Genomic DNA, 16,704 nt, shown 5'->3' with positions numbered 1-16,704 from the left:
ACCATCAGGACCTGGCCCAAGTCCAAACACACACCACTCCCTCCCCTCAATAGGGCCCTGATATAAAGGTTGGTGAAGAGTAGTGGGGACACGGCTGCCTTCTACAAAGAAGAGTCCTTGGGCAAGACTCCTATTTCTCGTCTGTGTGTATAACTCTTAAATGCTTAGAATTGGACGTTTCTCAAATGCTATTTATGTAAACGTAATGGATAAAGAATGAGTGTGAATGGGACAGTGTGGTGTGTGTGTGTGTGTGCTGGAGCTTGCCAACAATAAAACAACTCTGGTTCTACTTATTGTTCTCCTTGATGGATGGCTGTTTCCATGAAGCCTCACCTTACACCCTTCATTAAGCATTCATTCACAGCACTTTGGAGTTGTTTAAACCTGCTAGAAATATTGTGATTGAGGATTATTTTACCTGACATAGTACAAAAGGAGTTAATCCAGTACAAACCCACAGTGTCCTTGTCCTTACAAGTCTGACATGTAATAAATCTGGAGTTATTTTTGTTGCCTGTACGTCAAGTTTGAATGCCACCAGTAACAATAAATCAGGTTGAATTGGTCTCTTTTGTTTGGTTGCACCCATATGAACCCATTCTAATCTATAATATTTAATATGATGTCCACACAGTATAATTTGTAATGATTTTAGCTTCCATTTCTTTTTTCAATTTCTTAAAACCACAATCCGGTCATTAATTTAATCCCTTTAAACTCATCTCTGATCATCAAAGCTACATATTTAGAAGTTATTTCCAAGAAAACATTCCCTACGCATTCATTCAGTAAGTGCTGATTTATGTCATCCCTGGCATTAACAAGGCAAACGTGTGCCAGTATGCATCACAACATTACACAGTTCTTTTATCTTTAAAACAGGCCTGCCGCTATGGTTTTTCTGTTATTGCTGCCATGGTTACGGTGTTGTTATTTTTATTATGTATCCTGGTTGTCATGAACTGTGAAACTGTGGTCATTTGGGGAAGTGGTATTGTGGAGAATTTATATGTAATATTTAAACTAAGAGTTAATTGCATGAATACTATAATCATAGCTAATACTTGTCCAACTTCAAAGTTGCTTTAGGAAATCATTTATACATTACCTTCTATAATAGCTTTTTTTTTAAATAATTGCCAAACCTTCTGTGCCGTTGAAAAGCATCTGGTGTTCACTGCTTGTGTTGTCTGTTTTAGGCTGAAGGAGATTGAGATGAGTGAGTATGACGCAGCCACATATGAGCGTTTCTCTGGAGCAGTCCGACGTCAGATCCAGTCCCTTCGCATCATTCTGGATAGCCTGCAGGTAAATGCTTCATATCGATTTGCACACAAAATTAGTAAAAGGAATAGAATTGATTTTATAGGCCAATTAATGCATCTTTTATAATGATACAAGATCATTAATTTGGGAAGATCTATGTGGGATATTAAGGCTGAGAACCTGAGCTAAATGACATACTAACTATCCCACGTACGGTCCTGCAAAGCATGTTACTCCATGGGTTTTAGAATAATTTAACAAACCATTGTCAATGGACATCATTTTCACTCTTAGCAAAGTAGAGAATGCAGTATATATATATATATATATATATATATATATATATATATATATATGTATGTGTGTGTGTGTGTGTGTGTGTGTGTGGTGACTCCATATAAGTATACACAGACTGCTGTAAATCTAGTGGGAGATCTGTGGCTGTGAGGGTGTGTACAGTGTTTCAAAACCTTTTTCTGCTTTTCCATTTTTCCCTTCTTTTCATGTGTATGAACACACTCTCAAACAATGAAGCTTCATCTCTTTCCTCTTACTTTGATTTACACAAATCACAAAACAATCCGATCCTGACCCTAAGAGACCCGCATTGATATTTTTGCTACCCCAAGTGACCTCTGTGAGTGGATGTCCGGTAGCGTGGGCCACAATAGTGCAGTGAAGCAGAATAGGAGTGTCTTTTTGTCTGTGTTTCTTGAGCTCTGCTGGGCTTTCCCTGTGCAGAGAGGAGGAGGACAGGCAGCAGGATCAGGTTCCTCTCTGGCAGCATCTCACACACACTTCTGCAGCACCAGACATGTTTATGAGAAAACATTATCTGTGGCAGGGATTCCTACCTAAATCACTCTGCCTCTAATCCATCTTCCTTTCTGTCTGTCTCTCTGTCTCACCCACCCCCCACACCCAAACACATTCATAGCCTCGTTCAGTATCTTTTGAAAGATGTCTGCAATGCTTTCACCTGCATCTGTGATAAAGATATGGCTGCTGGCCCATTGTTTGTGTGGTCTGTCTATGACAGGGGTTTTCTCAGATTTTTCCACATCAAAGCTTACATATCTATCACTATCTATCTCTTAAGAAACCCTTTTCTTTAATAGATAATTTTTTCGAAATATTTCTAATTCTCTGCATAAGTTGCTGAAAATGGTGGTCAATTAGTTAGAATCTTTCTACAGCACATTTCATTCAGCAGCTTCTAGTGAGGGGAAGATTAAAACTTTGAGATATTATATTTTGTTTTTCTGTATTTTAAGGCAAGGGCCAATTTTTTTTAAATTATATATAAAATATGATATGGTTCACCACTTTCTTTTTTTTTTTTTTTTTTTTTAAATAAGTCAGTTAATTTTTCACCGATATTTATGACAGAGTACTCTCATTGGCACGCTCTAAACCATTTGTGTCCCTCGGTGCATTGCATCCCACTGGTTGAGAATTTCTTATCTCTGACACATTGGCAGTGTTCTCTGAAGGTCCTTCTTGTACAGACAGGGCATAGGCCTTATATATTCCAGATTCTTTAATGATCATATGGCTATGCATGCATGCAATCTCCTGTGCTTTACTGTGGTATGAGAGTCATTTCATTTTGCACAGAACAAACAACCGAAGCGCCCTGACATCTAAGGAATGTGTGGAAAACTGTAAAGCAAAAGAAAACTCTTATGTTGGCTCACGTGATGCTGTTTTATATTCCATGTGTTTTCCCACACAATTGCCCTGAACTTTTGCACTCATTCCTGCAGTTCACATGTAGATTAATGGAAACATTCTAAGAGTGTGAATGTACACTATACAATACACAAACAAGTAGAAGAGCTCAAGCCGTACATTTTTGATTGACAGTAGAAGATATGTCTTTACAAAAGTTATGCATTAGGATGAAAACTTAGACTTAGACTTGACTTTATTGATCCCACATTGGGGAAATTCACTTGTTACAGCAGCACACAATCTTAGGCATTGGACAAGAAGTGGGGAAAAAAAGACAGTAATGCAATAAAACAATGGAGGAAAAGACTAAAACTTACATACTCACAAAACTGCTTCATTGTTACCCATTATGTAAAAGCCAAGAAGAGAAAAGAGTTATTTTTTTCACTGCCTAACAACAGGCAGTGACGCTGTCACACAGCTCATGTGTCCTGGGGTCATGGGTTCATTGTTCACTTTAGGTTCATTGTTCAATCTGTGAAGAATTTGGTGTGTTCTCCCTGTGTCTGTGTGGGTTTCCTCTGGATGTCCAAGATTAGTTCCACAATCAAAAAACAAACAAACACACATGGGTATGATTGGCTCTGCCGAATTGACCAGGGTTTATTCCTCCCTGTAGAATGTTCCTCACCAATTATGTATTATTTATATTTCTGTAGAACGGCACCTTCCACTCCCACAGCTCCACCATTGGGGGAAAAGTGGTAGAATTATATTTCAAAGGATTTAATAGCATTTTATGATATCAGAAATGCAAACACAATAAAAAAATCATTATCAGACAAGTCTGTTTTTATTTGATATTTTAGCTATCAGTAATGCCCAAAGCAATAAAGCAGCATCAGTTAACAAACAACATTCTGCAACTTTTGAACATTTGAACCAGGTTGTGCCATTTCATCAACCATTTTTCAAGACTTTCAAAGAGCCACTCTCACTAAGTCTAGTCTTTCACCTCAACGTATTGTTCCTAGTGAACCTTTGGGTATTTTACTGGCTGAGAGAAATGAAACAGAATATCCCTGATGATCTCATCTGTTCAGGGGACCTCAGAAGTGCAGTAAAAGTGGAGAATTGTCACAGCTTGCCGATGATTCTCCCTGTGGCCTGTGCATTGTGGTTGTACTCTTTGTCCTGCTTTATCTGTGCATGAATGGTGGGATGACACAGGAGCGCAGTGTGTGGGATGATGTAGCAGATCACAGGGCTCCAGTGGGATCAGGATCTAAATGGGAAGCATATGTGGAAATGCCTTCATAGGTGTTTGTTGATGTTCTGCTCATTGTCCAAAGCTAAAGAGGCTAATGTGGTGCTGAGGTCATGATCACATCTATAATCCTAGTAATTTAGAATGGCATTAATACTTTATTGCTGGAAAACAGGCTTTCTTTTCTTACTCTAGCTCTAGGCCTTAGTTAACCTCTTTTTTCAACTGCGCTATATCTCTATACAAACATCACATCTTATCAGTGAATACATATATTTTAATTTGCACTTACTTATGGCACAAATGTCCACACTTAGCTTGTATAACCTCTGTTGAAAGAAGTTGTCAGTAGAACAGGAAACTCCACGTCAGAGAAACTACACAACAGGAGCAGACACCCGTGAGCCTAGCCATGACCACTGAGAATATTTTTAATGTGTTGAAAGCAGGCTTTCTTGGTTTCAGATTCTGAAGGGATGTGATATGAAACACACCATTCTGGAGAAACTTGCTGAGTTCATGGGAGTGGAGATACAAACCATACATCTAAAGAGTGTATTCATTTAAAAGTGTCCTCAAAGAAAATGATTATAAGAAAGGGTCGCACATTCATTGCCAGATTCCAGAGACATGGCTGTGTTGTAGTTTAGAAATATGTTTTTCATTCATGATGAATATGCTTATAAAGCAAAAAAATCCTGACACATAAAAATTAAAAACAAAAATGTGTATCCTAAAAATAATCATAGTTATGTTGTAGATGTCATAAGCTTTGTTTTCTGTTACCACCCACCGCTGTAGCTCGAGTTGGTAAGTTTGAAATGACTTGGAGGTTAATTAAGAAACTTTGAAACATTTGTGAAATTTCCTTTTGAAATCACTCACAGGTGCTGCACGTTCTGATGTGGAGAGTGCATGGTGAAATGTGTCCCTACCCTTTAATTCACAGGCTAAAGGGAAAGAGAGGCAGTGGCTGAAGAACCAGGCACTGGGGGAGCTGGACGATGCTAAGATCATTGATGGCCTGACTGGAGAGAAAGCCATTTACAAACGAAGAGGAGAGCTGGAGCCAGAGGTGAGAGTCTAAAGGGGGTGTTGCTTTTCTGTGTCTTTGAAAATGGCAGCAAAGCCCATGGGGGGTTTATTTAGGAAATGAAGTCCACAATGATCGCACTTTGAGCAAAACCTTAACGCTTTTTTACAAACACATAACAGCTTCTAAGCACTCACAATCATTCATAATTATATTAGCATTTACATGTTCATCCAAACACTTTGCACTCAATGGCACTCCACTCATTGCTTTAATCATGACACCTATGACATAACAGTTGGTTATGATAGTATACACAAAGAAAGTATGTTCTATCTCATTAGCTTGATGGATTCTGGAATACTTTAGTGCATAAAGGGAGAACAGACTTAATAGTAAATGCTAAAATGTATTGAGTTCGGGCTGCTTTAAATCCTCTCCACACCCTTGTGCAAATTTAAAATTTTTTTGTGATATGAAACCCAAATGTCTATAAAAGTGAGATATTGATCAAGCACAGCATTAAGATACATTCATTGTCCATTTCAGCTGTTGTCCATGACAGACTATAGTCCATCTGTTTCCCTGAGCACTTTGTTCGACCCCTTTCACCCGGTTTACAATGGTCCGATCCTCCAGAGGACCACCACAGAGCAGGTTTTGTTGGGGTGGACGCTGACGTGGTTAGATTGTGTTGTGCTGGTTTGAGTAGATTAGACACAGCAGGGCTGCTAGAACTTTTCAACACTCTGTCCGCTCACTGAAAATTGTTTTAGACACACTCAATTTGTTGGTCCATGTTGTAGACACAAAATCAGTGACAGTAGCTGACAGTTTTTGTTGCTGCATCGTTCGTGTTGGTCATGGTTATGTAACTCCAGCAGCACTGCTGTGTCTGATCCATTCATACTAGCACCACACACACTAACACATCATCACCCTGTCTGTGTCACTGCAGCCAAGAGAATGATCCAGCACTCAGAGGATACCTACTCTGTGTTGTCCCTGGCCTTTGAAAAACAGGGAGAAAGGGGGCAAACAATGTGTGCACCGCAACAGATTGACTAAAGTCTATAAATTGTTGAGCTGTAAAATGCTCCTGTGGTCAGTGGAGCTGAGAGAAGGAACAGTGGGTGTAGAAACAAGGAGATGTTCATGAAGTTATGGATGGTGTTTGTATGTGTCCGTATGTAATGGGACTTTGGAAGCAACAAAATTTTAGAAAGAACATCAGGTGACCATAAAAGAAATACATAATTTTCAGGAAAGTTCGTTGAAGATAAATGAATGCTAAGTGTTGACAAACCTAAAATAACTTGCTGAAGCACCTTTTACATTTCTTACAGCATGTTTATAATTCCTTATACATCTTTCACATCTAAATGTTTAAATTCTAACATTTCTTTTTGTTAAAACAAAATCCCTCAGTTTGCCAAGTGATCTTGTGTGCACAACCCGGATTGGTTCAGTTGACAGGTTTTCTATGAAGTGGTGGTTTAGATTTAGACACAACTAAGACACTAATTTTAATTCATTTTTTGAAACCATCCTTTGGTTGACTTGGATGTGGGGTTTTGCTCATTATCATTTTGGAAAGTGAAGTTCTTTATCTTCAGCTTTCCAATAGAGCCCAAGAGGTTTTGTTCCAAAAAATCTGTCCAAAATGTCCCAGAATAGAGAGTTGCTCCCTCCTCCATTCTTCACAGTATGTATTGTATTTTTGAGATTGTTGAATGTTTTGATATTATGAGAAACACATTATATATTTTAGATTTCAGGGCCAAAGAACAATTCAGTTTGTCTCTTCTGATAATTTAGTGGTTATTTGCAAACTTTAAGTTGGTTTAGATCAGGGGTGTCCAACTCCAGTCCTGGAGAGCCGGTATCCAGCCAATTTTGGTTATACCTGAGTCAACTCATCTGTTAATTGCCAGGTTTAAGGGGTGTGTTTTAGCAGAGCAATCACCAAACTTTGCTGAATACCAGCCCTCCAGGACTGGAGTTGGGCACCCCTGGTTTAGATGATCCGTTTATCTGCTGTACCTCACCACACAGACATCAAGCAAAATACAGGGTGCTGTGTTACCAGTGGCCGTTATGTGCTGGGAAACACTTTTGTTGATGTTGCTGTAGGCCTCTTGGTTGCCTTCCTGATAAGGTTCTTTCGCACACTATCTTTTTTTTGATCATATAATTTGCTCTTGAATTTTGTTGACTGAAAAATCCCATTATAGATAAATAACTGTCTAACATTTTTATCCCAGTAAAGACATTTTTAACCACCGTAGCACCTTTATAAAGCCTTGAAAATTAAAATACAAAGAAAAGACAGAAATAAAATGACAATGAAAATAATTAAATCACCAAGGGAAACAACCTAAATATGACTTTACCCTAAAAATAAACACCAAAAAGTAGAATGGTTGGCTGGCAGTATTGTTTATAGTTTTAGTACAGAATGTTTCTGTAATGTTTACATTAGCTGTGCTGCTTGTGTCTGTGTTTCCTCTGATACGACTTTTATATCCCTTTGTTGATAGTGTTTTATATAACAGTTCAAATCTGGATTTTAAGAAACTTTTTGGGAATACAGTAAGGGCACAATTCTCACTTACCATTTTAAAATGTTTAAACGTTCCATTGAACCCACACTGTCTGTTTTAGAAATGATGTCGTTTAGGAATTAAAATGGTGCCTTGCTGCATTATGTAAGTGGCTTCTGTAAAATCTATTAGAGAACTCACTGCATATTATACCTTTCAGGAGAGGAGCCTGAGCAAACAGAGAAGTGAAATTAAGGAAACCACAGAGCAGCTGTTTTAAAATGATGGATGCTCTCTCATAACTAGTCTAAATTTTATTGTTATGTTTCCTTGACTGTTGTTAACTGGACTTTGTCTCTGTGTGCAGCTGGGCACTCCTCAGCAAAAACCCAAGCGTCTTCGTCTGCTAGCTGACATATCTGGCAGCATGTACCGCTTTAACGGCGTGGACGGGAGGCTGGAGCGCTCTATGGAGGCTGTGTGTATGGTGATGGAGGCCCTTGAGAGCTATGAGCACAAGTTCAAGGTGAGACACTTAATTCCTCATTCTCATGGCGTCTTACTGTGTTGCTCTAGTATGAGTGGATCAGGCACAGCAGTGCTGATGGAGTTTTTGAACAGTGTCCATTCACTGTCCACTCCAATAGACACACCCACATTTCAGTCCACCTTGTACATGCAAAGTCAGAGACAGTATCTCTTCTTTTTATACACAGTTTGTGTTAGGGATGCTCTAGCACTTCGCAGTGGTCATGGGATGAAGCCGGCTGCATCTTTTGGTTTGTGGTATAGCAGTGACACTGATGTGTTTATAAACAATTGATCAACACATACTAATGCAACACACACTGAAGACTGATCAATGATGGGTGAACTTTTGTTCACAGTTCTGTATATGTTCAATAATATACACATGCACTATAATAGGAACCTCAGATGGTGGAGGTATGAAAAACAAAGCGACGTGTATTATCCTATATTGTTTATATTGGGGGAGTCATTAAATTTATGCAGTCGCCAGGAATAATGGTTCAAGAGGTATGAACCTCGAGAAATGCAGCCAGTCCCATACTAAAGCGCACGCACACTGCCGCAACCACGTCTGCAGTAGGAATGAATCAACCTTACCACACCACCGCTATGTCAGCTGTTGTGCATTTAACACACTCAGTGACCCGTTAAGTTCTTTTTGAAGAGCTGAATATGAGCTAATAACAAGGGATATCTGTCAGCTTGCTAAGCCCATACTCTCAATATTTACAGTGTCCCAAAAGTAATAAATAAAACAGAGAGTACTACTTTTATTTACTGTCGGCTGTCACCATACCAACGCACCACGGAAACAATGAGTGTGTTTACTTCCTGTGGGAGAGCAGGCCCTGAGCTCTGCGGCTGTGTAACAGGGATATCCCCAGCTGCTGACACATTGTGATGGAGGTCGCTATGGGAACCGGGCTGATGGAACTAAGGATATCTTCAGAAGCTGACACACACTGTAGTCAGAGCTGCATCTATAGCAACAGATGCAGGTTTAAGATCCTGTGGTTACTTGCCACTCCATTTTTCCCCCTCTCTCTCTATTTCTCTGAATCTCTCTTTTACTTTCCCACTCCCTCTCCTTCGTTATGCCTTACTTTTCCTTCTTTCTCTTTATTTCCATAAGCCCTTCTCATTCTTATTCTCTCTCTCTCTCTCTCTCTCTCTCTCTCTCACTCTTTCCCTCTCTGTGAAGCATGTCCAGCTGTTGGCAGCTGTGCAGGAGGCAGTGAATCACTCTGTTACTGGAAGTTGCTCCCCCGTGCAGGGACAGCAGCACAAAGCCGATCTGTTGCCTCTCATTTTGTTTCCATCTCCTAATGTTGGTGGGAGGAAGCAATGAGACTGCACCGAGTCGCTGAAAATAAATTCTCATCAGCACAGAGACATGTTTTGTGACTGCGCTTACAGAAGCTGTTTTATTTCAGTTGCAGTGGTCGAGTCCAGGATGAGTCGGGGTTAACTGGGACTTACATAAGTGAGGGGAAAAGAAGAGAGATACATGAGACCAAAGCATCCATGCTGTCTGTGTGTGCGCGTGTGTGTGTGCACGCTCTCCCAGGGAGGCGCCAGACACTTTGGCCCCGTCCTTTCCTTCTGTGTCTTGTATGCTTCCAGCTCCCCTTTCATTTATCTGTCACTCAGTGTCACTTATGTAATTCAGATCATCTGCTGGTGTCTTGCATTGACATCTGTCTGCTGACGCTTACCCTTTGACCCACACTTAAAGCATACATGTAACACAGTGACTTGTGTGACAGCTCTTATGTGTTATATACAATATGTACAAACATTTATAGACACCTCTTAGAATTAGTGAGTTTAGCTACTTTAAAAATACTTCTATAATCTCCATAGAAGCATAAATATATAATATAAGTGGGATGATATCTGATGCCATTCTCACCTGCAATTCACTCACTCACACACAGACATTTACATACTGCACAAGTATCACATTCTCAGTAATATGTCACTGTAATGCAATGTACACTATAATAATGTACACTATAAGTCATGTGATAAAACATGCTTTTCCGCTTAACACATGAAAGTATCATAACACAAATCTAGTCTCAGACATTTATGTCAGTTGTCATAACAGGTCAGTATATGAATCAAGAGGTCTTATGAGCCCTGCCCTGCAGTGGAGTGTAACTGAACTTTAATCTGAACTTTAATCAGACATGTTCTGATGAACATTTATGCATCAAATTAGTTAAAAGTATTGAGAGACACTTTCAAGAAATAACTGCTATCACAAGAATCATTAATCATGCAGTCTTCATCAGTTAAAGCTGCTCATTTCAAGTGCAGAGATCTTTTTTTTGCCAAGGGTTTCAGTGAAACGCTGTCATATCTAACAAACAGAATGTCCTTAAAATTGAAATGGTTATGAAATCATGGTTATGAAATACTGTGGGTGTCTGATATAAATAAAACTCAAAATAACTTCTGCTGCCTCATGCTGCAGTTCTACCTTCTGTTAAGTTATGACTAGTTTGTGCAACTTCTGCTTTATTTTACTTTTTCCACTTTTTTCCCTCGTTCATCGTCAGCAAACTGTATTTTAAGGGTGCTTACATGAAGGGAAAATCCTAACTAATAATAAAAAAAACTCTCCATATATTTGTCATTTGTCAGGATGGTATTTGAAGTTCTTTCCTGATACACTAAGATCACCTCTCCCCTTTCCTGTTTTTTTGCCTCTGTAGTATGACATCGTGGGACACTCAGGAGACGGCTTTAATATAGAACTGGTGAGAGCTGACAAAGTGCCCAAGAACAACAAGCAGAGGTTAAAGGTTTTAAAGGTATGTGGTCTGCTTGTGTTCATGCGTGCATTCTTTCATGTTCTTTCCCTTTGTTTGGAAATCGCCTTCCTCACAAGCATTTTTTGGGTGAAGTCATTTGTCTGATCATGGTACATGGCAGGGAGAATGCAGACAACTCGTGGGAGGGGATTCCACAGGGATGGCTTATTCACAGATGATGAAGCTATCTTATTCAAGCTTGGATTTTAAACCCAAATAGTCTGCACTGTTACTGCAGAAGACCTACACAGCCATAGCATGCTCTCTGGTGTTTCTTATGGCTGTCTGGTGAACATCAAATAGAGGATGAGTAATCCACACCTGGCTGTACACACCAGCTTGTTTAATCACAGCACAGCTGCACAGTTACTATGTATGTGACCAGAAGTGTAGAATTCAGTGGAAGTTTAGGAGACTATTTTTCTGTTTGTACATGTGCTACTTCATAAAATAATAATCATTATTTGGAAATGTTTGATATCAGAGATTTTGAATCCAAAAAGCCAAATTGCAGATCGTTATAAAATGACTGTAATAAGTCGGTTTTGATGGCGGCACGGTGGCGCAGCAGGTAGTGTTGCAGTCACACAACTCCAAGTCCCACTCCGGTTGACTGTCTGTGAGGAGTTTGGTGTGTTCTCCCTGTGTCTGCGTGGGTTTCCTCCGGAAGCTCCGGTCTCCTTCCAAGGTCCAAAAACACACGTTGGTAGGTGGATTGGCGACTCAAAAGTGTCCGTAGGTGTGAGTGTGTGAGTGAATGTGTGTGTGTTACCCTGTGAAGGACTGGCGCCCCCTCCAGGTTGTATTCCCGCCTTGTGCCCAATAATTCCAGGTATGCTCTGGACCCACCGTGACCCTGAACTGGATAAGCGATTACAGATAATGAATGAATGAATGAAAGTTAGTGTTGTTAAATTAAGTTTTAATTAGAGTTTTTCAGTATGATCAACAGAATTGTGTATGACTGGTAAATAACCAAGAATGCTGCTTAACGCCAGGAATATAGTTTTAGTACAGTTCATATACAGGATTGATTCATATTACAAAACGATAAGCCTGATGGCAACAGTATATTATTTTCCATTTAGCTTGCAGTTCATCAAGTACTTGATGTGTACTTTAATATGAAATAAATCATTACTTCAGCACTGTGTATGCAGTTATATATAAATTAAATTTCCAATTTGGCGAGGTAACACTGGCTCTGTGTGATGTGTTGTGCTCAGACGATGCATGCTCACTCTCAGTTCTGTATGAGTGGGGACTACACACTGGAGGGTACAGAGCATGCCGTGAAGGAGCTGGCTCAAGAAGAGGCAGATGAGCACTTTGTCATCGTGCTGAGTGACGCTAACCTGGAGCGCTACGGTATCAGTCCTGACCTCTTCGCCCGCACACTGACCAGCAACCCGCAGGTTCATGCCTTCGCCATCTTTATCGGTTCACTGGGAGACCAGGCTGAGCGGTGAGTTAGCTTAATCTCACATCTACCGTGTAAATAACTATTTATACTGTTGTTTTTAAAGGTCACATTAATGAAATCCCAAGCTTTGGGCAAATGGTAATTATCAGGGTTATTGACTAAATGTTAAGACTCCGGGTTGACCAAGCGTGCCCTATCATTGGGGAAATCACAATTTTGGTTTCCTGTGTTGCTTTAGCCTGCCAAGGGTCCAGTAGTACAGTTGGACTTACTCCCTGCTGAGGCTGACCAATGCAGAAGTGGTTTAGCTAAGATAACAGAACTGGGAAGTTAATGTCGAATGTTGAAATGTTGAATGAGTTAGTATCGTTTTGAAAGAAGCTGTGGCTGAGTCAGAGGACACACGTGCTGCCTTCACACTCCCAGGTTTGTGGGATGCTTTGTGTGGATGTGGGTGTGTGGTATTTAAAATAGTAAGGGCAGAGGTTGCTGTTCCAGGACAGAGCTATGTAGTGACATGGCCTTGGGTGTAAAAATATAATTCTTGTACTACATAGATAATTACATCCCTAGGGCTTTTAAGCACAACTAAAGAGCACTTTGAAAAGTAATTATAATGTCCTTTACTTTAGCCAGTGTATCACTTTGTTGTGGTAAGTGTGGTTAGAAATGCTTCTAAGGCATGTGGGTCCAATTAAAGTGTATAGTCAGTCTATAGGCTCATGTAAATAGCTTTGTTTTGTTTTGCGTAGTAGCAGCAGAGACACATGGGATGAATATGCAGACACTAGTTTAATGCCACTCTGGTGGTCAGAGCACATTCCCTGCTGCCATAGTCTGAGCCACACTGACCCCTCTCTTTTCAGGCCCACCCTGATTTAAAGGGCAGCCTTTACACAACATGTGTCCTTCTCCGTGGACAAAATGACAGTAATGAATGGTCAGTGAAATGGGAAAGAGGGGGCAGGAGTGTGAAAGGAGCTGGGCGGCACTCTTCTTTCAGCCTCCTTTCCCCCCAGTAGGCCTTTTCCCAAAACCCTGCCTGTTACAAAAGAGCCTGTGTGAATGACAGCCATTGTCGGCCCATTGAGGTGTAGGAGCTCACTTTGATTGCAAACGAAAACTCATTTGCATTGGTAATGTTTTTTGGGGGGGCTGGCTTGGGGGTCTTTTTTCTGTCTCCTACACCCAGGCTCCAGAGAACCCTGCCGGCTGGACGGTCTTTTGTTGCCATGGACACCAAGCAGATCCCTCAGATCCTGCAGCAGATCTTCACCTCCACCATGCTGTCCAATGCTTGAGTAAATCCAGATGAAGTACCACCCATGATCCACCACGAGGTCTCTTCGGTGCTGCAGGTTTCCGTTTGGAAGGTTGTTCTGGCTGCTGGTGATATAATATTTGCATGTATTGCATCAAGGCTCAGTTTCGTCCCTTAATTTTTATCCCCTTAAATACTACGATTATGATAACAAACCTGAATCTACTATGAAAAAAATGTACCACTAATAATTCATATTATGTGAGGTACATAGCTATGAGGGTGAGGAATAGAGGAGAGGACCCACAGTCAGATTCTTAGAGTTTAATATGATTTAATCTTTAACTTTAGAATGTTTGCACTTAAAATATGTGCTTGGTTAATTTTCTGTTGATGAATTTCTTTTCTTATTGTTTATTTAAAATACAGTGTGGAATTTTCTATGTGTACATTTGAGGATGCTCTCAGATGAAAAGGTCGGAATGTAAATTTTTTTTAGACATCCAGCATGTCCGAGTGTAACCTCTGTGCCGTGCTAAAAGAGGCCTGTGTTGCATAAGGCCTGGTGTTTATTTGGGCTTTTCCAGGATCCTCTCCTCACCTCGTGACTGCAGAGTGGGCACATCCTGTGAGAGAGAGGCAGAGGGAGGCAGAAACATCCCACGCCTCCGTCACCTGGGTCTGACCCATAAATCTCTCCTCATCTGGAGAAACAAGAACCTCAAATGCAATTCTACACCACGTTCCTTAACCACCTCCAGCACCAACACCCGGGCTTCTGTACAATGTCTTTAACACAGAGAGAAAGGGAATGAGACAAAAAAAACAAAACATGAGGCTGATATTTGGCAAGGTCAGCGCTTTGAACCTGTCCTGAATATTTGCCTGACACTGGAGCAGGACTCAAGCTTTAAAGGAAAAGCAGCAGCTCGTTTAATTAGTCAGTGCTGATTGGCTGTTTACTGGTGTGAAAAAAACAAAGCTGAGGAATTTTTTTTTTGCCTTATTTTTATTTTTGATGAATGAATGATGAATGAGTGTTTTTTTTCTCTCTTTCCTGTTGTTTATGACGTCCCCACATTGCCCAACTGGGCACTGGACAGTAGCAGCACATATTGAAATGTTGCCACGTTGACCCTTGGCATTCCCCACATGACTGTGTGCGCTCCTTCACGCTGCGTGCGTAATTTCTCCCACCCCTTCTTAAATCAGCCCAGAGCTTGAGTGGGATGTGTGTGTTTTTCCTGTGTCCCGTGTATGTCAACAGAGCAGCCCTTTTCCTTCCTGAGCTGCTGGACGTACTGACGCCCGCCAGGCCTCTGCTCTCCTCTCCGGAGGGCTGCAGGATTCCTGCCGAAGGCTCCTGTTGCACCAATCTGGTTGGGTGTTGCTGGGGAGAAAGTGGGATTGTAATTTATAGGTGCTTGCTGGCTGGGTGCTGTGGAGAGTCAGCAGGTGGCAGGAACAGTGAGTGTGTGATGGAGCTGATAGATTTGGCTGCTGGTCACGTGTTTGTCACACAAAACACTGGGTGTGTGGAACTGAGCAGCTCCACAGTGCATTCGAGGGCATAGCCTCAGAGAGAAAGAGGGAAGTGTGTGTGTGTGTGTGTGTGTGTGAATGAATATTCAGTAGCCTAAAAACATCTGTGGGGCATTCACTACACTTGCTATACCAAACCATTCGTCATTAAACTTATTAATGTTTGTAATAATTCATACAGCTTTCTTATTGCTTTAGAGATGCAGGATGATATAAGACTCAGTGTCATCAGATATTTGCTTCAAACCGCACTGGACCGATGTTTGGATTGCAAACAACACATATCTCTGTAACTAATCCTGGAGGATTCAGTCCCAGTATAGACACTTCATAAATAGTTATGTATTACCATTAGTAGATATGAACTTGATATCACATATTTGTTTTCAATATCGGTTCAGCCGTATAATCTGCTCCATTCATTCTCTGCAAAGCAGTTACATTACTCTGTTAAAGCTGAATGTTTCTGGTGTTTCAGACGTTGATTCCAGGGTTTCGTGCACATGTTCATATCCTGCGATTGTGATATACTCTGTGCCTACTAGCTCTTAAATTGCCCGGGTGTAATATTTTGGGAAAAGATGAAATAAAAGCACACAATAAACACTCTGTTGTCTGTTCTTGACCTTGGGGAATTAGAATGGAAAGTCGACTGAAAGTGCATTCCTTACTTTTTCATCAGTAGCTGCTCCCTGCAGACTGTGTTATGACTGATATTTGGAGTACAGCTGTTTCTAGATAACAGCGGCGTCTTCTTACTCTGTGCAGGAACACAGGCCTTCGCAGACTTTACACTGCGTGCCAAGGTGGCTGGACAGTTCTGACTCTTTCAGGTCATTTTTTCCACATGGTGAGGAACAGAAATGAAGGAGCACCAAATTGGCGTGCTGTGTTTAACTGCCCAAAGGCTATTCCATTACATCTACCTCTGGGATGGTTATGAACATAATTACATACTGCTGTTAATACACACTCCTTCGTTCTCTCTGTAGCCAAACTTAAAAATATAGCCCATTTATTTCTAGCTTCTTTTCCCTCTTCTTCTTTTCTCTCTTTAAAGTTTTCATAGCTTTCCCATTCCAGTGAGTGTCATGTCTGGAAAAAGTTGGCCATCTGTCCAGAGAAGCTGAATAGTGCCAATGCCGTATTGTGAGCTGCCTTTTACTGGTTTGTGGGCATTTTCTTTAACGTTATCTCTTAGAACACACTCTTAAAATCTTGCCTAAAGTACAAAGATTACTGTTAATTATTTACCAGGCTCAAGTTTGCCAATCAAGGTCAGTCGTCACAATCATAGTGAAGTGTCTGAGTTTTTTAAACTTGAAGGTTATACAGTGTATAG

At 40.7% G+C, this 16,704-nt stretch overlaps 1 protein-coding gene across 1 annotated transcript in view; it reads left to right on the top strand.

Annotated features, from left to right (window-relative positions):
- The window catches only part of vwa8 (von Willebrand factor A domain containing 8), an 86,481-nt gene extending 70,501 nt beyond the window's left edge, over positions 1 to 15,980 (top strand). The window contains exons 40-45 of the mRNA XM_066686468.1: positions 1,203 to 1,311; positions 5,160 to 5,285; positions 8,154 to 8,312; positions 11,038 to 11,136; positions 12,363 to 12,601; positions 13,752 to 15,980. Coding sequence (XP_066542565.1) covers positions 1,203 to 1,311; positions 5,160 to 5,285; positions 8,154 to 8,312; positions 11,038 to 11,136; positions 12,363 to 12,601; positions 13,752 to 13,860 — 841 coding nt within the window. The 3' untranslated portion in view covers positions 13,861 to 15,980. The remainder of the gene's footprint in view (positions 1 to 1,202; positions 1,312 to 5,159; positions 5,286 to 8,153; positions 8,313 to 11,037; positions 11,137 to 12,362; positions 12,602 to 13,751) is intronic.
- Positions 15,981 to 16,704: the final 724 nt, after the last annotated feature.

The sequence above is a fragment of the Hoplias malabaricus genome, chromosome 12 (assembly GCF_029633855.1).
Source record: "Hoplias malabaricus isolate fHopMal1 chromosome 12, fHopMal1.hap1, whole genome shotgun sequence".
NCBI lineage: Eukaryota > Metazoa > Chordata > Actinopteri > Characiformes > Erythrinidae > Hoplias > Hoplias malabaricus.
The sequence above is the reverse complement of the archived record's forward strand: the minus strand, read 5'-3'. Positions and strand labels throughout refer to the sequence as shown.